This window comes from Crassostrea angulata, chromosome 10, assembly GCF_025612915.1.
Source record: "Crassostrea angulata isolate pt1a10 chromosome 10, ASM2561291v2, whole genome shotgun sequence".
Lineage (NCBI taxonomy): Eukaryota > Metazoa > Mollusca > Bivalvia > Ostreida > Ostreidae > Magallana > Magallana angulata.
Genome location: NC_069120.1, coordinates 2,895,884 through 2,917,649, shown reverse-complemented (window position 1 = coordinate 2,917,649; position 21,766 = coordinate 2,895,884). Strand labels below are relative to the sequence as shown.

The window sequence follows — 21,766 nt, the reverse complement described above, 5'->3', positions numbered from 1 at the left end:
GCTGGAGAAGTTTCAGTCCATGTTTAAATTATTACCAGGCAAATCTTCACCAATCTCGGATGGTTTATATCTAAACCTTTCATGACAGGCTCCGATGCTGAATCTGAGTTTAAGGTTTTAGAGACTTGGGGAATTTACAGTTTTTGGAGCAAGTTAAAATTTCAGAGCAGCTAGATGCTATACTTAACTAGCCTCTGGATTTTAAGGTACACTGTATTTAGAATTATCGGTATAATGGTTAAAGTTTGATTATTCTCCGAACATTAAAGCAAATTGGACCGATGCTTCTCTCTGGTTTCATTGGTCATTGACTCTTTCTTAATCGAACACCAGTCTATCGCAGATTAACCCCCAGGGTACCGTCAAAAGCCGAAACTAATTAGAAACCGTCTCCTGTTATCTTTCCCTTAGAGGGCGCCACACGATAATACGGTCCCCTTCGGAACTAGCTCGCGCATTATCGCATCGGCTTTATTGTATCAAACGTAAACAAATCGCTGTCAGTTCACACGTGAAACATGCCGGAAACTTGTTGCTGTGTACCTGGGTGTAGTAATAGAGGTGGCCACGTTTTATCATCTGATCAACTGAGGAAAAAAGCTTGGATTCATGCAATCAGACGTGGGGAATCCCGTTTTCAGAGTTGGGAACCCTCGTCACATGCTGTAGTGTGCAGATCACATTTCCAAAACAGTGACTACCTCTCGGAGACGGTTTACGGTAAATGTTTAGCTTTTTTATTTACGAAGTGTAAGATAAGGATAAACAACCATTAAATTCCTTTTTTCTTTTTATTTTAATGGAAAATCGCTACAGTCAAATGCCACGTTTACGTAACGTAGTTATAGTCATTGATTATATTTACTGTAAAAGATCGAAATGGTCAAAGTTCCTTAGACGATATAACTACATGTATATAAATCCAAATTTTGAGGTTTTTTTTTTTATTTGCTAAGATGAATATGATAGATAATTTGATTTGAAACTTCTAATTTGACACTTTCGCCTTGTTTTTCTTTGATACATTCAAAGGAAATAAACATGCGATTGATCTCCAAGAAAACTTGTGTTGCATATCATTAACACAGCATGATTGTACATCTGCTTGTAAACAAACTCTAAGTACCCCGCTACTGCCTAATACCCTCTGCTGGACACTTGTTAGTTGTCTTATATAAACATCTGGCAGGAACACCCACTGATATTTTTTAGAACAGTAGCTGCCAGTATTACATAACAAAATACTTTCCATAAGCATGATAACAGATCAAAAGATTTGTAAGATCTAAGTATGAGACAGAGTAATTAGATAGTTTCTGTTTGACTTACAGATTTTATTTGAATGGTTACTAAAGGTATTTTAACTTATAGAAATTTTAAACTTTTTTAGGAACCACACCATTAAGCAGACGCCTGAAAAAAACAGCAATCCCAAGCATTTTCCAGTGGATAGATCCTGCAAGTCCCGCAGATATTGCTAGGGCTAGCCGAGCTAGGACAAGGGGGGTGAAGAGAAAGTTAATCGAGATTAATACCACCGAGAATCAAAGTCAAGGCACAGTGTATTTTCAAGACGATATTGATGTTGCAGATGAAATTGTCATTGAAAGCATTCCAACCAAGAATGACACTGACGAGGATTCAAGCGAAGAACAGAAATTTTATTTAAATGTTGAAACCCAGACACCTACATTTCCACCAATGTGTATTGATAATTTTGAGAAAGACGATGCTGGCATTCACTTTTATACAGGGCTTGAAACATATGTTAAATTTTATATGGTTTTAAGAACCCTAGGTCCAGCCGCATATTGTTTGAACTACATCTATCACAAGGTTACAAATATCAGTGTTCCAGATCAATTTTTCCTTGTTCTTATCAAAATGCGTAGACATAGAACTAATTTTGACTTGTCCAGATTATTTAATGTCTCAGAAAAAACGGTGTCAAATGTATTCTATACATGGATTCTTTTTATGTCAAAGCAGTGGAGAGAAGTAGACATATGGCCACCCAAATCCCTTGTTAATTATTTCTGTCCATCAGATTTTAAATTGAAATTTCCTAATACTAGAGTTATAGTTGATGGAACTGAATGTCCGATCAAAAAACCAAAACTTCCAAAAACTCAGCAAGCCACTTTTTCGACTTATAAAAATAAGAACACGGTCAAAATATTAGTTGGTGCAACCCCTGGTGGCCTTGTGTCATATGTATCTCCAGCTTATGGTGGGTCAACAAGTGATAGACAAATTGTAGAGCGAAGTAGTTTGTTAAATTTGTGTGATCCTGGAGACTCGATTATGGCCGATAAAGGTTTTAATGTTCAGGATATGTTTGTACATAGAAATATTCAGATAAACATGCCCACATTTTTTAAAAAGAAAAACAGAATGTCTTGTTCAACTGTTATTCAAGATCGAAAGATATCCAGTAAAAGAGTTCACATTGAGCGCATCATTGGACTTGCCAAAACTTTCAAGATTTTAGTTGAACCTATGAATAGTTCAGAAACTAAATTGTCTTCGCATATAACCTTTGTATGTTTTATGCTGTGCAATTTTAAAACTTGCATTGTTCCCTCTTATGCCTAGATAAATTCATCTTTTGCAATCATGTTGTTGTTTTACCTTAATGTAAAATACCTGTATACTAGTAATAAATGAAAGTGAAATCAAAGTTAGAACAAATTTATTTTTGACAATGACAATCCTGATATGACTTGAAAAAACGTTTCTCCAAAAGTGCAGGTTTAAAACATTTCTCATAAAAGGAATCCAGTTTCTTTAACATCTCTGATATGAATTTGTCATTTCTGTCAACTGTGAAAAACAAAATATCAAGAAAAGTATACACAATGAGCACACATTTTTGTTTTTCTGCGCAGAATAACTGTCCTTGAATTTGGTAATAGTAATCATGATTGGTGTCCAGTGAAAACGTTGTACCATTTTGACGGATGTATGGAACTGTCTGTCTCGTAATCATGCTATTTCTAGCAACATACGGACACTTAACTTCAACAACGGTGTCCTCGTCTATGATCCCATCAGGAGATGACGCCAAGTAAGGGTGTGCTAGGCTCACACATATACCGGTGGGATGTACTGTTTGTCCAGTAATCTCTTCAAATTTTTTTTACTGCCACTTTTTCAAATTTCTGTCCATGCAGGATTGGTGATGTACGAAGCCGTAGAGCCTTAGTGACTAGACTTTCTGCCAACTTTTCTGGGTTCGTTCTTTCTGTCATCTTGCATATTCTCCCAAAGACTGATGAATGGATGCGCTTGCACCTTTCCTCATGCCACAAATTACTTAAAGCTTGATCGGCTGTTTTCATGTTCAGAATCCTGGCTTCTTCTTCCGAAATCTTCGTAACATTCAATTGTTGGAGACATTCAAAACTTCCTTGATACTGCAAATAATCATGGTCAATATCAAATCCTGTCATATTGGCTGGAGGAAATGTTTGATAAATTGGGGTTTTACTTATGCCCTTAAATGACAAGCATACATTTTGAAACCAAGACTTGTATCCTGGATGGTTTCGGAATTCCTCTGGCCTTGGATCAAACCCCTCTGGTAAATTACAGACTTCATCACATCCTGGCATATCTAAATTCACGACTTTCATCGGAGAACCTTTATGTGGCTTCACTCTGTGGAATGTCTGTAATCTTTGGGTGCACGTTTGTTCTGTCTTTATACTGCCGTGCTGCTTAAAACATGCACAAGCATATAACGCTGTTGACACATGTTTACAATGTGCAAATGGTCCCATACCAGCTGCACACTCACATTGGCATTTTAATACACTTCCATCTTGACCGATTTCAATATCTATAATGTACACAATAGATTTGGACATTTCTGCTCTTATGGCACCTCTAACATACCAGAGCGAATTGTACTCAGTTGTCCTGAGGTATCTAATAAATCCGTCATTATACAAGTTTTTCGCCTTGGATTCAATGTTCTTGTTGAATTGGGACAAGTAAGTGGTTATTTCATTCAATGGGGATCCAGGAAAACTTTTATCGCTATTTAGGTCTTGATAGGAATCAGGATCAGGCAAATCCATGGTGTAATCCTGACCAGCTGGTTCTGCTCTAGAGCAATGTGCATTACGCGCATATGCCTCAAGTCTGTAAATTATAATGTTTGAAACACTAAGTAAATGCAAATTTGAGATATGACAAATTTTAATTCTAAACAGCAAAGAAAATACCTCTTAAATATGTTAAATAAAATCCCCATTATCTCAGTATAACTTGAATGAAAGATAGCAAACGTCAAAACTAGTTTATCGGCGAGGAAATTCGAGTGAAACTAAAACATCGTTTTTTTGTGCTGCTTGTTTGTTTTCTGACCGATCATACAAGCACACTTAATTTAAAAAGAGTATTTACATTACCACTCATCTCATCTAGGTTTTTATGAATAGAATATGCATAATATCACAGCAAACACTCAAGATCAAGATGAGGTATGAACGTGAATATTTACCTCTCAACAAGTTCTCTTTTCCGTCCCGATTTCTTTGCTCCAAACTTATCTAATTCTAATTTGAGCTGAGGGATTGTCATCGATCCATAATTTTTCGCCATTGCCTTTGTTTTGTCTTCTTAATACATGTACCTCGTCTAAAATCTACTATAATAATGATGCTGATATACATGATAACGTGTAGAGATGCCATATCAGCTGTTTATGTTGGACCGCGTTATCTTGTGGCGACCCCTCGCGGTGCTAAGATAAGATAACTCACTCCGGTTCCTCATTGCAGCTGGTTGGAATGGCGTAATGCAGATATGATTCTTTGTATTAGAACACAACACACAACATCAAGTGACGACAGCGGGGCTCGACCAGCGGCCCTTTCGGTAACTAAGATCTAACATCTATGCTTCACCCACACGCGTGTAAAGTTAATGTAACCCAATGTTTGTCAATGTAACACAATGTTTGTTAATGTAACACAATGTTTGTCAATGTAACACAATGTTTGTCAATGTAACACAATGTTTGTCAATGTAGCACAATGTTTGTCAATGTAACACAATGTTTGTCAATGTAACACAATGTTTGTCAATGTAATACAATGTTTGTCAATGTAACACAATGTTTGTCAATGTAGCACAATGTTTGTCAATGTAACACAATGTTTAACAATGTAACACAATGTTTGTCAATGTAGCACAATGTTTGTCAATGTAACACAATGTTTGTCAATGTAGCACAATGTTTGTCAATGTAACACAATGTTTGTCAATGTAACACAATGTTTGACAATGTAACACAATGTTTGACAATGTAACACAATGTTTGACAATGTAACACAATGTTTGACAATGTAACACATTGTAACACAATGTTTGTCAATGTAATACAATGTTTGTCAATGTAATACAATGTTTGTCAATGTAACACAATGTTTATCAATGTAACACAATGTTTGTCAATGTAACACAATGTTTGTCAATGTAACACAATGTTTGTCAATGTAATACAATGTTTGTCAATGTAACACAATGTTTGTCAATGTAACACAATGTTTGTCAATGTAATACAATGTTTGTCAATGTAACACAATGATTGTCAATGTAGCACAATGTTTGTCAATGTCACACAATGTTTGTCAATGTCACACAATGTTCGTCAATGTCACACAATGTTTGTCAATGTAGCACAATGTTTGTCAATGTCACACAATGTTTGTCAATGTAACACAATGTTTGTCAATGTAACACAATGTTTGTCAATTGACTGTTAAGGGTTGCTGAATGGTCGTGAACATTTTTTGACTGTGTTGATCTCTTTAAAAAGAATAGCTCGGTATAAATATATAGGGAAATGCTAAAAATTAAAAGAAAAAGAAGATGGGTGAATAAGGCGTGTAAACTGCCTTTATGAGGATAGATAAAATACTATAAAATCAAAATATCAACAAATCTCATAATTTCTTTCTAAATTATTAAAAATAATGTATATTTACCATAACATCGATTTATAACCCTTATATCTGTTAAATATTTGGAATAGGTCGATTTAATCTAACGTATGCGTGTCAAAATCTCCAAATAATGTCATTTTTAGAACTTCAATGTCTTGTCTTTTATAGAGTGGGTCTGAGCTCCATATTTTTGCCATAGTCTAGTATATACGGTTTAAAGGAATTCAAACCGATCTTAATCAACGAAAACGTGGAGAGATGACCCACTATACTTTAAAAATGTCATTTTGTATCGCAACATTTGAACGTTTTAGAAAAATGATACAAGTCCGTAAATTCGTGGTTGAAGTTGCATATAGCATTTAACAATGAAATTTGTCGTGATTCAAATGGCTCAGTGGTTAGAGCACCAGACAATAGGTAACATTAGGCTTAGGGTTTTTAGATTGTGGGTTCGATACCACCAAAACTTAAGATTTTTTTTTTCTTATCGTTTGTTAAAATATTAAAAACTGAATATAATTAGAAATTGTCCTTTTGTAAACGTGTATTATAACATTATCAAGTATATTTAGTTGGAAAAAATTAAATTTGAAATTTAAATCAAAAGGGCATTTGCGCTATCTTGTTCTCCCATCTTCTTTATGGGGTTTTTCCCAACAAAATAATAGTTTATTACTTAAAAATTCATATCTAAAAAATTAAGGCAGATCTGGTTATTAATTTGGTGACTAACCAGCTTGCTTTAGTTCCGTTGGCATCTTATTTTTCATGTCATTTTTTGACATCACCACGTGCACTGATACCCCCCCCCCCCCCCCAACACAAAGCATTTTAGATGGGGCAAAGGTAAAACAGATATATCGAATGGTATAAAATACAGGTTATGTAAGGATACAATGATTCCATCTTCCAAGCTGAATGATCAATAAATTAATGTGTCGATCGGGCTGGATTACTGTATTGCTTTGAAATTTGGTTTATCATCTTGTCTTTGGTCAATTTAAATGGGTGTCTTGTTACTTTAAAACCGTTAAGTAGATGTGTAGGATGGAAATGTCAAAGAACTTTGCACACTCTAATTAAAAATGGATGATTGATTCGTTCTTACATCTTAATTTAATTAGAGTGAACTTGATGTCAAATGTATGTTTATTGTGTGCTTCACTTTATATATACGTAAAATAATATACGTATCTATAATTCCATATAGAACTCGACATATGATAAGAACACTGAATCAGACTAAGACAAGGTTTATTATGACACTAAGTCAGACTAAGACAAGGTTTATTATGCGGTTGGTGCACTGGGTAATGGACCACAGGTCGACCTGTCGAAGTTAAACACCGACTCCTGGGTCAGTCCCCTGGTGTAGTTAGAGAAAAACAGCGTCAGCTGCTCAGCAACTAAAACAGACAACAAAAAAGGTCCGTGTGTAATGAGAGAAAAACAGGGCCAGTTGGGTGGTGCCCCGATAGGGCCAGTTGCAAAGTTGTAACTGCGTTAGAAACAACGCGCTATCGCCTTTATAACAATGAGCTAGCGCGACGTTAAGAACAACGCACTAGTACGAAGTGACAACGCGCTATAGCGCGTTATTTAAAACACGCAATCAAGCCAACTCAAAACACATCGTCACGCTAACACAACAACGCAAATTATATTAATTGTAGTAGAAGTTGTGAGTGGAAAAAATACATTAATGGATGTGTTGAATGGGAAAAGTGGAGTACACTTCTTTGCATTCAGAAACAGCGGCTGATTTGATTTTATATTACTACTACTTGTTGTCATACCACAGATGCCCTGTAGATTACTTTATCATGAAATATTCTTACTTTATACGATGCGTTATTTTTTCATTTTTAAGACTACCATTTTGATAATAACATCTTCATAACTTATATGACCCGTATATAGATAAACAGAAATATTCATTTGATTCCTATTTAACAGAAACACATTTAGAATTCTTAGAGATGCGAGCTTTACTGGATCCGAATTTGTCAAATGCTCAAACAAATTTTTTATGCATCTTGATATTATTAAAACTTTTTCATCAAGTACTCTCAGTACTTTGATGGTTTTCACTGTTAGTGGCTAGCTGCTAGCTTCTGTATTCTTGGGTGAGGTCTTCTCCTACTAACAAATCATTAACGGTAAAAATTAATTATGATATAAATGATCATTGATTCACTATTAATATCAAAGTACTGAAGTACTGAAAGCCGGGCTCTTTTGGTGTGTCTTTATGCATATTGTGTGGTAAAGACTGAAAATCTCTCTCTCTCTCTCTCTCTCTCTCTCTCTCTCTCTCTCTCTCTCTCTCTCATATGCTTTTAATGTCGGCAAAGCATCAGAGAGCGATTTTTGTAAGCGGCTAAAAACAAAAATATGTTTGTCTAGTAGAAAAAAGTTCAACAGTTTCTGCCTTGAATTTTGCAACAAGCGTTATATATTCAATCCCAATTTCTTCAACGTGCAGCAAAGTAGTTCATGAAAATTCATGCGCATTGTATGTATCCAAAATGCAAAGTCTTGTTTTTAAAACAATTAAGTTATTAATAAGAAAACTAAAAAGATAGACAATTCTCTCGAAATTAAAATAAAAGAAACAATTAAAATGCCAACACTTTTGACAAAACGTGGCTCTTTGTGTAACTATTTGGTGTAGCGGAAGCTTTTACTTTGACGCTGTTTGGTTTTTTGTTTACTTGTGCTATTTATAGTAACATTGGCGATTTGCCTGCCTACAGCCAGGACTCTGCTTTCAGCAGAGCCCGGCTAATAAAACCAAATCAGCTGCTGTTATAAAGGCGCAACTGCGCACTAGAGCGTTGTTTCTGACGTCGCACTAGCGCGTTGTTTCTGACGTCGCACTATCGCGTTGTTTCTGACGTCGCACTAGCGCGTTGTTTCTGACGTCGCGCTAGCGCGTTGTTTCTGACGTCGCACTAGCGCGTTGTTTCTGACGTTGCGCTAGCGTGTTTTCACTTGTTGTTCCTGACGCGCTGTTACACGTTTGCAGATGGCTCTATCGGGACCAAATACATGTGCGATGGGAATGTAAAGTACAGACACATGTAATGAGGTACGCAAATGACATAAATTCTACTTAAAATTAAAAATAACATTTACACATTTTTATTGATATGCTATATAATACAGCATAATAATGCTGTCCACCCTTATTTGTCTAGGTAATTGTCTTGACTGTAGATGAATAGTTGTATCTCCTAAGGGCATGTCTATCTACTTCCTCTCAAAAAAGAAAGATAAAGAATATCGACAAGACATTAAACAGAAATCAATCCACATCACCTCCTCCCATGTTTCCAACTAGCGACTCCATGATGGGGGTACAGCTTCCGTCGGCGCTCAGTACGGCCTTGACACTCAGATCCCCAAGGTCAAGCTGATACGTGTTGACGGTGATGTGGTGGGAGGGGGACCCCAGCTGTGACGTCCCCACGTAACGCGCAGTAGCTATTAATAGAACATTATGTCAAAAGAAAATCTTGGGAAAAGTGAATAAGGAAAATGCCTGTTAGACATAAATCTGACTCCAAAAACCATAAAGTAGTTTCACTGTTATAAAACTTATCTACACTCTGTCCCGAGTTTTTGCTTCCACCACATTTCGCTTGATATTTCGATAATCATAAATACATTTGTGCTCAAACTACGTTCATCCACTATGAAAAATGTCCAGATTATCTGTTTTGAAACGCCCCCTCTAACGCTTCAGGTTTCAATACACATTATAAAATAAAAAGTCTACGGGTATTTTGCATTGCATCAGCCATTAATAAGCCCGGATGATAACGTTGAAAAATTGCGCTAGGTGTCCCGAGTACTTACAAATGGAGAAAAGATGTAAACAAGTCCCATTATAAATCTCCGTAAGAAATTTGTTTTCGTTCCTGGGAAATTTTATGAGTGAAAGATGATAATGTTCAATGAAGATATCTTGGATATATTCGCTTTCATCTATTTCAACTGTATTTCTTTCACAGGTATATGTATTTTTATTAAAAATCATCAAAAAGTGATGGAAGCAATAACTTGGGGCAGACTATAATATACTTAATGTGGTTTTATCAATATTTGTAATACAGAATTTTAGCCTGTATCGTAGTTGAGCTTATCCAATAATTATCATAATAAGTGTTCATTGATCAGCTTTTTCATGTATAACTGTATAACACTGTGTTATTGGAATCAAATTAACGTATCCTTGAAATGTCATCTTTACTTAATCCATAAACATTAATTGATGCCCACGAGTGATAGAGAAACCACAGTACAACTTGATACATTGTATTACTCGATCTTTATATACAGTATAGATATGAAATTTTCAATTTCTTGTTTTAATCGTATTTACATCCACCAAGTTTGATTCCTCCAATTCTTAAGGAATAAGGAGCATTATAAGGTGATAATTTTGATCAGGGCGTGATCAAATCCTCTACGACACGTTAATCGATTGGTCGAAACCTTCAGCAACCAAAGTTAAATCACGGACTGCACGAAATAATCATGATGATGTTAGACTCAAAGACGATTTGGCTGTTTCTTTCAGCTAACGTACTGATGTATATGTACATTAACATTAATTTAGTAAATTTTTTTTTTACTTTTTACTATCAACTTATTTTTTTGTTAAAAGAGAGATTTAAATATTATAAACAAGAAACAATGCTTTCTTTGATGATACATGCGGGTTATGAGGGAAGTTACACGGCAGAATAAATTTGCATAACCCACTAATATCACCTCTTGATAAGAGTATTTCATGCATGTGTTTTTTGTTTATTTAGGGAACAATGTGGGATTCCCCTGAGGAACCTCAATATCAAAATTTGAAGAAAAGCAAAATATTTTGTGACCGTTAATGTTGGATAGAATCTACCAGTAAATGATATTGAATTGTCCGATCCTCCGAGTAGTTTGAGTTAAGTATATTTAATAAACAAAACATGCCATGGTAATATAATAACATTACATGTATTAAATTACATTCTTAAAGTATTTTGGAATTTGTGAACAGACTGGATCAAAATCTATTAGAATCAATTACTTGTACATGTAGTCGTATATGTTTCAATAGAACTATCACTATAAAAGCCATATTAAAAGCCACGTAGTGTGATGTTCCATGTGTATTGAGCATAAATCAATAAAATCATAAAATATGTAATGAAAATATTAAAATAAAACTGAGTCCAAAAATTTTTTGTAGAGGCCAAATTTTCGGCGAGACCAATTTTTTAGGCCAGGCCAAAATTTGGGTCCAGGTCAATTTTGAGGCCAGGCCGAACCAGGCCAATGGGACCAGGCAAAGCCAGGTTTTAGAGTATGCTGTTTAAATGAGCAATCACGCTTAAAGTGATGAAATGGAAGCACACTTTGGTTCATACTTACATAGTTGGCATGGATCTTGCAGAGGGAAAGAAGGAGGCCCCATGGTGTAACAGGCACCATTGGTGAAAGAGTAGGTTACATTCTACAGTTCAGTGAAGACAGTAAGTGTAAGCATTGTAATCATATAAATGTATATCAATTTTGTTTGTGTTTTAAAGGTAAATATAAGACATACAGACGGACAGACAATCACATACAAACCAAATGACAGACAGACAGACACATAGACTATGCAAACGAACTGACAATCATATACAGACAGACCGACGAGCAAACACACACACATCAACAGACAAACAGACAGTGTGAGGGATTACCGCGGCGTAGTCGTTGACCACTTTGTAAGGTAAGGGACCGGTGGGAAGTATCAGGGTGCCCTCCACGTACGTCCTTTTGTTGGTGTAGTCAAACTGCAGATACAGTTGTTGCTGAAAGAACACAAAGAATGCAGGTCAGTCAAAACACCGAATGATTGAATTCTAAGTGATTTTTAAAAATTGAACGAATGGAACAAATACTTTACAGGCGATATTATTTACATATTCTGCTTCTTGAATACCGGTATACACTCTATCCTAATAAATCATAAACTGTAAAAATTAAAAACTAAGGGAGGCTCATTTAAATATCTGTTGAGTAATACTTATTATTTTCTTACATCAATAAATTTCCCGCCCGATGCTGTTGGTTGACCTCCAGTCTCATCGATGTAAGCGGAGAACTGCTTGCCTATACAACAAGGGGCTGGGCCAGCTGCCTTGCTTAACACCACTGGAACAGCAAAAATCAGGAGAGCGCACAGAGACATGGTAATAGAAGAAAAAGTGGAAATCTTGTAGACGGAATTACTGTTCTAATGCCAAATCTCGAAACAGATAAGAATATTGTCTCATTCGCATTCAATGATTATTCAAAACATATGGCATTGAGTCATACAAGTCTTATCAAAACGGTCGATATATGGCACAGCCAGCTGCCTAAGAGAGTTCAAAATCCTAATAGTACTAATGTATAAATCTTGTTAGAAATATGTTGAATTTGGGTTCACACGGTCTACTACAGCAATTAATATGTTTCCAAACACTTTTAATATAATTAATTTACTTGCATATTAAACTTTACGTACTAAGGAGCCTTAATTTGGAACAATAAATATATATAGGTTCTCTGTTCTATTCTGTACTCTTTATTCAATTCTACTCTGTACTTTATTGGTCGTCTCTTGCATTGCTATTCTGATTAATGCAAACATTTTTAAACATTTGTTGGCACTATTTAGAAGCAGGGCAACGCAATTGTTCAAGGAACTTGTCTAGAATTTGGTTTTTTAGCATTTATCTTGGAAAATTTTGATTTGCAATAAATTAGAACATTTTGCAATAGATAGCTCCACATCTGATAACACACAAGGTACAGGTAATCTTGGTCTCTTTTGAACCTTGTTTTTCAGCCGTTTCATTGTCTACTGATAAGCAGTACAGAAGCCTTCTCTCAGACTTAGCACAGACACATTACAAACATGGTAAAGGAAGTCTTCGTCCTGCTGGCCGCCGTAGCCGCTGCCCTTGGGGCTGACCCTACCCCCTGCTGTGTCCATCACCAATTCACGGCCGATCTGTTAGAGGTCGGCGGAAAGATCAACCCTATTCTTGCAGTACCAGAGCCAATCACAGTTAGTACAACACGTGGTCACTAGAAAATAAATCTATCTCTCTCTCTCTCTCTCTCTCTCTCTCTCTCTCTCTCTCTCTCTCTCTCTCTCTCTCTCCAATTCATTTCGGACCTTGGAGTCAAACTGTCAGAAGATAATTTTAGATTCAGTCCCGGTTGTACTATGATTACGACGCCAAGAAGCAACGCGTGGACAGGGTGGTGGAGAATGACGACGGAACCACCAACAACCTGACCATCTACGTGGACTACACAGAGGTGAGCAAAACAACAAATAGTCCGTTCTACAGTTCAGGCAAATAGGAATTTCTACTCTGATTTTTTGGCCGTTTTGAAAAAATTAGGTTCACTATTTAGTTCGTTGAGGGATGTTCAGGCTTTTAGAAAGATAATACTAGCATTTCATGTTTGCAAAGTTGGTAGCATTGGTTATTTGTGATTTTCAGCAAGTCGCCCGCTCGATTGTTGGCGGGAAATGTGTGGTGACCAGACTAAAACAGGCCACCATGCAGGAACCATGTGTTCCCGGTAAGTCTAGTGATGTGGTGGTAAAACACAGGAACAAAAGAGAACATTCAAAACTAATCGCAAACATACTTTTGTATAAACTACAAATTCACTGCATAGCCAATTGTAATTTCATGAAATTCAATATCGTACATTGTCATATACTACCGCAGCGCATTTCTAACTGTTACATCCTCGTGGCAGTCAAGCTACAAACACAAGACACACGTTTAAGAGTTCTGAGTCTGAGGTTCTTTGCTTGCAGCAACGTCTAAGTTCGTGGGGACCCGTGTTCTGGGACCGGCCACTAATGGCGTCAGCATCAACTCGTTCACGGCTGACCTGACCAGTGTCCTCAACGTCACGATGAAGGTGTCCGTCACCTCGGACGACTGTACCCCGGTGTCTGTGTCGTCATACGGGGTCATGGAGGGAGGTAACTCTTACCTAGTCGTCATACAATTTTATACGGAGGCTGCATTAAACGATCAATCTGTTTGAAAATATGGGATTTTTTTCACTTTTATGTTTTGTTTCATTAACAATTTTTTATTTTTTTTTTTAAGTTTCTTTTTTTTTTATATATATACAGTATCTCGGTTCATTTTGCTGCCTTTTTAAAACTATGTATCTCCTTTGTCCTGATGGTACAATTTTTGACATGTATTTTATTTTCTTTCAAAACTTGTTTTTCTCTATTTCAGCTTTCCAGGAAATCACCTATTTCTTCACCAACCTTGTCTACAGCTTACCTCACCAAGTGTTCCACATACCTGCCATTTGTCATGGTGTACACGTGAGATCCGCTCATTTCTAAGAAATTTTACCACAGCCTGCAATTACTTTTTTTAGGGAATGAGGAATCATTCTTTGAGTATTATGACGAGATAAAATGCGATCAGGGGGATCAAATTAAATAAACCCAGAAGGGTTTTATGATAGATTAGATCACGTTCGATCGTATTTGATAATCAATTTAATAATATTCAAAGAATGATTCCTGATTGCTTATAACACTGTGCCGAATACTCATGCCAGTGCCAAGGTGGCATTTTTGCACCCGCTTAAGATGCAGTTTCGGAAAAAAAAATACATATATACCAAATGATAGACCATTATTTAGAAGGTATATTATCACTTTTTTTAGTGTGGTTTACCCAACAGGTGAGATATTTACCATTATTAATATCCCATAGGAAAAAGATAACTCCCATAGGAAAAATGATTTTTCTACAAGAAATATTGACAATCCTATAGGTTTTTCTAAAAATCCTATAGGAACTATGTTTCCTATAGGAGAATGGTATTTCCTGCAGAAATTTGATTCAGACAGGTTGTTTTCCTATAGAAAATTAAGATTTCCAATCGGATTTTATCAAATCCTATCGGAATTAAAATTCCTATAGGAAGTTCTTGTATTCTTATGGGAATTTTTTTAAATTTCCTATCGGAATATTGTTTTTCCAATGGGAAAAATTATTTTCCTGTTGCAATTTATTTTTGAAAAGGTGGGATACAATGATAAAAAAGGTGGTTGTTAACTTTTATAGCAATGGTGTATCATATGGCTAATTTGAATTTTTCGATATATGCAGCTTAGACGGGTGCAGAAATACCACCTTGGCAATTGCATAATTATCTGGCACAGTGTTATATATTAGTATACTTATAAGTTTCAGCATTAGTACAATTTAATATTAAAATAGTCATTAACGAATTGTTATCATAGATAAAGACACTGGAAAATGTAAAGCCTACTTCGTTTGTTCTAAAGACATTGTTTACGAGTTACAGTCGTGCCACTTACGTGTTGCATGTCAGTGATAAAGTTGACGTACTCTTTTGATACTTGATAATCTTGATATTGAATTTTTTATTTTTTCTGTTTTAGGCCCCTCTTGTGGGACGAGACCTTCCTTTGTCACCAGCTCTCAAGCGATATCTAAACCTCCAATAAACCGCTTTTTGATACACGTTTGTTGTCATGTTGCTATTCTTTATAATAACTGAGGGGTTTAGGAAGTTGATCATACCCTTTATATGATAAATCCATAAATAAAAGAACAAATGATGCATTGAAACGCCGCATTGTGTTTAATAATGATAAATTAATAATTTAATTATTATACATTTTCCACAGAGCGATGTTAGCAGAAAAGGGAAATTAAAAAATGCTTAATTAAATTTTGTTCACATTTTGTATATACATGTATGCACACGTAGCGGTTTATTTTAGGTAAATTAGGAAGGGTGTTATTGTAATCAGATAAAATTAGGTTAACAATATTTTGCTTTTAGTATCATAACATAAAAAGTAAAGTTTCATAGTGAAAAATGTGCCTTTGATATTCTATCGTTACTTTATTAAAATCTAAGCTAATGAAACGATCCATAGATTATCACTGAAATATTTGGATCCATCAATTATCCGTGCTCCAACTTGTCCCAACAACCGCCTGTCGTAAAGCTCTGTCCTGGAGAAGATATGATGAATTATGACCACCCAGATAAAACGAGAATATCAAGAGGGGTCCGTCTAAAACCAATATATTAAGACCTCTGTGTCAATGTCATGGGCATGAAAAAGAAGAACCTAAGTATAATCTAAATAAACTTTGATTTAAATTTAACCCGCCTAACATTAACGTATTGGATAATAGCCTCTCATTTAATTTCACCCACACGATCTGATATTTAGTTGTAAATAACTTTAAAGGTCCCGCTGTTTGATAAAAATTCCATAACATTGTCCTAGGAATTAAAGCACGCATCTCGGTAGTCCGAGGGATTTATGGGATCAGCGCCACTTAATCGTCACCGAATTCCGATCGGAAACATTTTTTCATTAGTAGACAAACGTACTGCACGCTGACACCCTGGTCTCTCGAATTCCAAAAACAACCTGTCAATTCAGGCCGAGATCGCGGCGCCTGTCATCTCCCCACAGCTGTTGGATGTGATCATCATGGGATCCGCTGCCTCCAAAAGAGTAGAACCACTGCACTCGGGCCTAAACGGCGATTGCCCGAGGGTCGGGGCCGAGGACAAATTCTCCACAGTTGATGAGCACGCAAGAAAGGTACAGTACTAGTGCACTTTTCTTTGACTTATGCCTGAAAAGTGAAGAAACTGAAGGGAAAAAAACACATCCGAGTTTCTACACTAATCCTATTATTAACTTTTAACAAAATCTATAAAATTAACTACTTTAATCCGTTAAAGGTACAAATTAATCCAACCGTTATCTTTGATATATATAGCTATTGGGACAAACAATCAGGATTATTTTGTACAAATGAAGTTTAGCTGTAAGAGTAACACCTGTCTTGGGAAGGCATTTATTTTCGCACCTCATTTAAAATCGGATTAATTGAACAGGCACCGACATCTTTGATGACGTCAGACCAGGATCTCATCACTTATTTTTGCAGAGAGTCAAAAGATGACGTCAACAAGATTCGAGCAATTTACATCTGGATCATTTCAAATAGAAGGTGAGTGGTGAATAAAATTTCAAAAAATTTAAAGTAGGACAATGTAAACCATGCAATAGAAGATACTGAACTCTGTGTTATGTGTATTTACAGACATTTAGAGGAACTTGCCAAAAAGGAAAGGAAAGAAGGAGAAATATTAGCAGAAAAATTCATTTCCTTGACCAAGTAAGACCATGTCTATTATATTGAAAGGTGTTATAATTTCTAGACACACTGATATTTAGCCCAGAATTATATTCTTAGTTGTCATTTTAGAATTGTCGGTATCCAGTCCAAAATGATCACGGGTTTACACAAGGCTCCCTCAAACCAGAGCGAATCAGGCCCTACTGTGTGTGGAAACCACTGCTGGAATGTCGTACATTTGGCGGGAAACTGGCACGTGGTTGACTGTCTGTGTGGAGCCAGTGATGTCTCTGTTGAATCATTCTACTTTCTTCCGGATCCGGAACAGTTCATCAACAGCCATTTCCCCCTGGACATAGACCAATCATGGCAGTTGGTACGAAATCCAATTTCTCTTGAAGAATTTAACCAAGCGCCACTTATTTCTGAGATTGCCATGGTGCGCGGAGTGAGTTTATTGTCTCTAAAGTCCCGGATTATGAACGTTCACCAGTCGTTGGATTGTACGATAAAGGACCCGAGAGCTGTACTGACAGATATTGCTGTCGTCTTAAGTTCAGAGGATGGACTCATACATAACGAGTTTGTTTTCATCTCTAGAACCGATGTGAATACCTATGTGATAAATGCCACGCCTCCATTTGCAGGTAACTTCCGGTTAACAGTGCAAGGGAAACTCTCAACAACGAGGATAGAAACTATAACGGAGCTCGTACTTCTGTGTGTGTCCGTAAAAAAACGGGTCAAGAAGTTTCCTAAAGATTATGAAACATGGGGAATAGAACCGAAATTTCCAGATATCGTTCAAGATTTGTGTGACGTTCCAAGGACATTCCAAGAGGTGAAGGACGGGCGATTGGACTGTTCCATCTCCACACGAACCAAGCTAGAGGTGTACGCCTCGCTGAAATGGCTGGGGGACGGACGGACGCTGGACGATCACGTGGGTACAGAGAGCACTCCTTCAAGAATCAGGCTGAAGTCAGTCCTTCCAAAGAAAGGGTTCTACAGAGTGTGTCTGTTCCTCCGGAGAACTGAGCTGTTGTATCCAGTGTTATACCTTCTGGTGTACAATAAGAAAGAGGTTTCCAAGGACACGCCTCGCCTCGGTTACTCCAACATGGAAGTGCTTGTGTGATCACTGCATGGGAGAGCAAGTCGATCAAATGACCAGTGAATGCTTTACTTAGTGTTACAGTAGCCAAAAATGGATATCTTGCGAGACGCCTCATAATTTTAAGCATTAACAAAGCTATATATTTTCTATGAATTAATATGTTGTTGGGTTTTTTTTCAGACTTCATAGTTAAAAATATATTTTGATGATAATTATAATTTGGTTGGACCGCAATTCAGCTTGACTAAAAAATTTTTTTGATATATTTGACATGTAACTGACGACGAGTGTGGACATGTAATTTATTAAAATAAATTGCGCCTGTAAATAGAATATATATAGTTTGTTGTTCACATTCAGACTCAAATGTAATCAGTCAAGTTTATGTCTTTTATATGAACTAAGACTAAAGTGGCTGTAGTGTTTAGATCTCCAAACATTCTACATGAATCTTTTATTTAGGCTTCTAAGCAAAAGTTAATTTAATTACTAGGTAAATAACACGAATTTCATGTAATTTTTATGCAAGCAATGTTAACCTTGGCCGAAACCCCTCTCATCTGTCAGTCTTTCACAAATAATTTATCTTTAAAGGAAACAAAGTTATTGAATCAATGGATTTCACCTGTGAACAAGTGATGGAGGAATTGACCTTTGAATCAATCTGATATTGATCTGATAACATCGATTACGGGAAGCAAATATCGGTTCATCGGACCTGGGAGCTTATTGTACCTAGTTCTTTAAAATGAATCAACTTCCTACATTATACTAGTACCACGTAGTTCTCTACGCTATATCTGATTCAGGGCGTATTGTATACGAGACAGGGGTCAGTTTGTACATGTAATATGTAATTGTAAACAAAACAATTACTTAGTATATCAGCTAGGGACGTACATACCAGTATATAGCGTCCCTGATTATTTCAACTAATTACGTATTTATTTTGGGATGATAATTATTCTGTGACTTTAGTTGGTATATGTTCACTGTAGAGAAACGGAAGTTTACATTCTAACGTAATGACGTAGTATAAAGTCACCATTGATGGAGGGTTTAGTTGGATAAAGGATTTCCTATATGAGTTTATACAAAACAGTTTATTCGATATGGGTACAAATACACAGGAAGTCCCCGCTTATCTCATTTACATTTTACGGAAACTAGAGCAGTATGGTCACATTGGTGTAAACAGCAATAGCTAACTTAAATATTTAGTATTTGAACCTATTCATGAGTCCATAATTTCATAATACCTTTCTTATAGTGTCATTTTGAAAGGATTTATAAACAATGGCTGATAACGACACGGTCCCTGAATATTGCTACTCGTGGCTGGAGGAGAGGGTCTCTGTTAACGCCACGCTACATGACGTCAATGGACAGTTCCAGGCCAGAAACATTGGCGGGATCGTCTTTGTCTCTCTGCTCTGCATAGCTGGTGTCTTCGGAAATTTTCACGTGCTGTTAGTGTTTTCCCGCCATTACAAGCGATCGTCTTACCGGACCTACATCTTGTTCCTCGGGGCTCTAGACATGACAAACTCCGCCATCAGTATGCCACTGACGATAGTGTATCTAAGCTTCCCTCTGGAATACTTCAACGACTTCTTCTGTAAAATATACAGGTTCCTGCTTTATTACGTCAGTATTGCCTCTACACTCATCTTGGTCATTATAGCGGTTGATCGATACAGGAAAATTCGAACACCCCTTAAGCGTCAATGGACAGAAAAACAAACTTTTCGGTTTTGTATTGCAGGTCTGGCTTTTGGGTTACTTTTTGCTTGGCCAGCACCTGTTCTTTACGGTGGGAGTTCTGTGCCTTTACCAATTAATAATTTGACCGGGAACCGGTGTTATATAGAGGATCAGTTCAAACACATGCCGTTTATTGCTATATTTAACATTATACTTTCGTCCCTATTTGTTTTGATACTATCTATTCTTACGACCCTTTATCATTACATTTGGAAAGCAGTGAAGAAGTTCGTCTATTTCCCCACAGATGTCGGGTCGCTGTCGTCGTTAACACATTCGACTTTGGTTGAACTCGATAAAAAATGTTCCAATAAAGATAATCACAAAGAGAAGAACCCGCGGTACATACAGCTCCGGCGAACCACCATAACTCTCCTCCTGGTTACCGTTGGTTACCTGGTCTCGGCGTTCCCCCACCATGGTTTGGCGCTGGTCATCTTTGTTTTTCCGGATGTAGAGTGTAAGATGTCATTCGGTGCAGGTGTGATATACTACACATTTGTGTGGATATTCCTCGTGAACAATGTGATCAACCCAATTATTTACTCACTTTCAGACGTGAAGTTTTTGAAAAGATTGAAATCGATGTACAATTTTAAAGCGATCAAATGTAATGGAACATGAAAATATTGTCTTTTACAATATCGTTATCTGACAATAGGGATGTTTTCATATGTTATCGGTTTCAGTAAGCACTTCCGGTCCAGTGCCACCCATACAGTACCGAATGAGTTTGATCTCAGATCCATTTGGTCCTAACGATTTCATTGTCTACCCGGAAATAACAATTAAAAAACATTTTTAAAATTGTCACAATTTAAGTGTGTGTGCAACGAGCATTATACATTTATAGCGTTCTTTCAGCATGTTTCTGCTTTATAAGCGTGAATATCGTGTACATGATTAACTGTACGGAATGTTGTGTGAGGATTTGGAATAAATAGCATTCGACAAAAATAAAACGGTTATTTTTCTCCAAGATAGAAAGAAGTTCGCTCGCTTGCTCTTTCTCTCTCTCTCTCTCTCTCTCTCTCTCTCTCTCTCTCTCTCTCTCTCTCTCTCTCTCTCTCTCATGACGTTGTTAAACAACTTAATAATCTAAAAATAATTAAGATAGAATAATTGTTTTAAGTCTTATTGTACGCGTTTGAACTTATGCATTAAGGTGGAATAACACACTTGGAAAAAGTCACTCAAATAAACAGCAAATTATTTGGTTATGAAAAATAAATTAAGATATAATAATAAATTAACTGTACATATGTCAAGTAAGCAGTTTGAGGATAAAAAATGTTTTGAAAATCTTAAAAAAATTTAATTCGGTAAATAACAACAAAAGCCACTGCGGGATTTGATCTCGGGATGTACGGATTGCAAACCCGACAGCTTTTCTACTCGGCTACGGAGTAAGGTATATGTTTCCGTCGATTAAAACCTTTTAATAAAACGAAATGTCTTTTCGATTAGCAAGGTCAGTCATTCTGTGACGATGCGTTATTTCACCATAATATTAAAAAATCTTATTTTCATTTCGTTTGCCAAATTTCATAATACCGAGTTTAGGTTTACATATGTAATTCCATAGTTTACAGCTTTTTTTTTTCTTTTTTAAAAATTTTTTGTTAAAATTTATTAAGGTATATATATAACACACACGCCATTCAAAATAAAAACAAAACAAAACATGACTTATAAAGAAT

The 21,766-nt window shown here is 36.4% G+C and overlaps 5 protein-coding genes across 5 annotated transcripts; 3 read left to right on the top strand and 2 right to left on the bottom strand.

The window, feature by feature from the left end:
- Positions 1–396: 396 nt before the first annotated feature.
- LOC128167185 (uncharacterized) lies at positions 397–2,595 on the top strand. The gene is made up of 2 exons (XM_052832759.1): positions 397–720; positions 1,391–2,595. The coding sequence occupies exons 1-2, from the start codon at positions 519–521 to the stop codon at positions 2,593–2,595; spliced, it is 1,407 nt and encodes a 468-aa protein (XP_052688719.1). The 5' UTR covers positions 397–518.
- Positions 2,596–2,675: 80 nt separating this feature from the next.
- On the bottom strand, positions 2,676–4,768 carry LOC128167160 (uncharacterized). Its single transcript, XM_052832717.1, has 2 exons — positions 4,508–4,768; positions 2,676–4,146 (listed from the first exon to the last, which is right to left on the bottom strand). Exons 1-2 carry the CDS (start codon positions 4,606–4,608, stop codon positions 3,129–3,131), a joined length of 1,119 nt encoding a protein of 372 aa, XP_052688677.1. The 5' UTR covers positions 4,609–4,768; the 3' UTR covers positions 2,676–3,128.
- Positions 4,769–7,194: 2,426 nt separating this feature from the next.
- LOC128167622 (uncharacterized) lies at positions 7,195–12,262 on the bottom strand. Its single transcript, XM_052833440.1, has 5 exons — positions 12,043–12,262; positions 11,702–11,812; positions 11,385–11,466; positions 9,279–9,443; positions 7,195–7,363 (listed from the first exon to the last, which is right to left on the bottom strand). The coding sequence occupies exons 1-5, from the start codon at positions 12,190–12,192 to the stop codon at positions 7,248–7,250; spliced, it is 624 nt and encodes a 207-aa protein (XP_052689400.1). The 5' UTR covers positions 12,193–12,262; the 3' UTR covers positions 7,195–7,247.
- Positions 12,263–12,822: 560 nt separating this feature from the next.
- Positions 12,823–18,635, top strand: LOC128167623 (kyphoscoliosis peptidase-like). Its single transcript, XM_052833441.1, has 9 exons — positions 12,823–13,056; positions 13,200–13,313; positions 13,502–13,583; positions 13,828–13,998; positions 14,267–14,358; positions 16,477–16,641; positions 16,941–17,056; positions 17,150–17,224; positions 17,315–18,635. The coding sequence occupies exons 1-9, from the start codon at positions 12,904–12,906 to the stop codon at positions 18,321–18,323; spliced, it is 1,977 nt and encodes a 658-aa protein (XP_052689401.1). The 5' UTR covers positions 12,823–12,903; the 3' UTR covers positions 18,324–18,635.
- A 695-nt stretch (positions 18,636–19,330) lies between these two features.
- LOC128166992 (galanin receptor 2a-like) lies at positions 19,331–21,028 on the top strand. Its single transcript, XM_052832477.1, has one exon. It carries the CDS (start codon positions 19,599–19,601, stop codon positions 20,688–20,690), a length of 1,092 nt encoding a protein of 363 aa, XP_052688437.1. The 5' UTR covers positions 19,331–19,598; the 3' UTR covers positions 20,691–21,028.
- Positions 21,029–21,766: the final 738 nt, after the last annotated feature.

What these genes read in the sequence shown, in the direction of transcription:
- LOC128166992 (XM_052832477.1), top strand. Translation starts at nt 19,599, where the DNA reads ATGGCTGATAACGACACGGTCCCTGAATATTGCTACTCGTGGCTGGAG.
- LOC128167622 (XM_052833440.1), bottom strand. Translation starts at nt 12,192, where the DNA reads ATGTCTCTGTGCGCTCTCCTGATTTTTGCTGTTCCAGTGGTGTTAAGC. An exon ending in CGGGCGGGAAATTTATTGAT is followed by an intron (nt 11,813 to 12,042) that starts GTAAGAAAATAA and finishes GTGTTCTTTCAG; the next exon opens with CAACAACTGTATCTGCAGTT. An exon ending in AGTTGGAAACATGGGAGGAG is followed by an intron (nt 7,364 to 9,278) that starts GTGATGTGGATT and finishes TGTCTGTTTTAG; the next exon opens with TTGCTGAGCAGCTGACGCTG.
- LOC128167623 (XM_052833441.1), top strand. Translation starts at nt 12,904, where the DNA reads ATGGTAAAGGAAGTCTTCGTCCTGCTGGCCGCCGTAGCCGCTGCCCTT. An exon ending in TCTACGTGGACTACACAGAG is followed by an intron (nt 13,314 to 13,501) that starts GTGAGCAAAACA and finishes TGTGATTTTCAG; the next exon opens with CAAGTCGCCCGCTCGATTGT. An exon ending in GCAGGAACCATGTGTTCCCG is followed by an intron (nt 13,584 to 13,827) that starts GTAAGTCTAGTG and finishes CTTTGCTTGCAG; the next exon opens with CAACGTCTAAGTTCGTGGGG.
- LOC128167160 (XM_052832717.1), bottom strand. Translation starts at nt 4,608, where the DNA reads ATGGCGAAAAATTATGGATCGATGACAATCCCTCAGCTCAAATTAGAA. An exon ending in AAAAGAGAACTTGTTGAGAG is followed by an intron (nt 4,147 to 4,507) that starts GTAAATATTCAC and finishes TATAATTTACAG; the next exon opens with ACTTGAGGCATATGCGCGTA.
- LOC128167185 (XM_052832759.1), top strand. Translation starts at nt 519, where the DNA reads ATGCCGGAAACTTGTTGCTGTGTACCTGGGTGTAGTAATAGAGGTGGC. An exon ending in CCTCTCGGAGACGGTTTACG is followed by an intron (nt 721 to 1,390) that starts GTAAATGTTTAG and finishes AAACTTTTTTAG; the next exon opens with GAACCACACCATTAAGCAGA.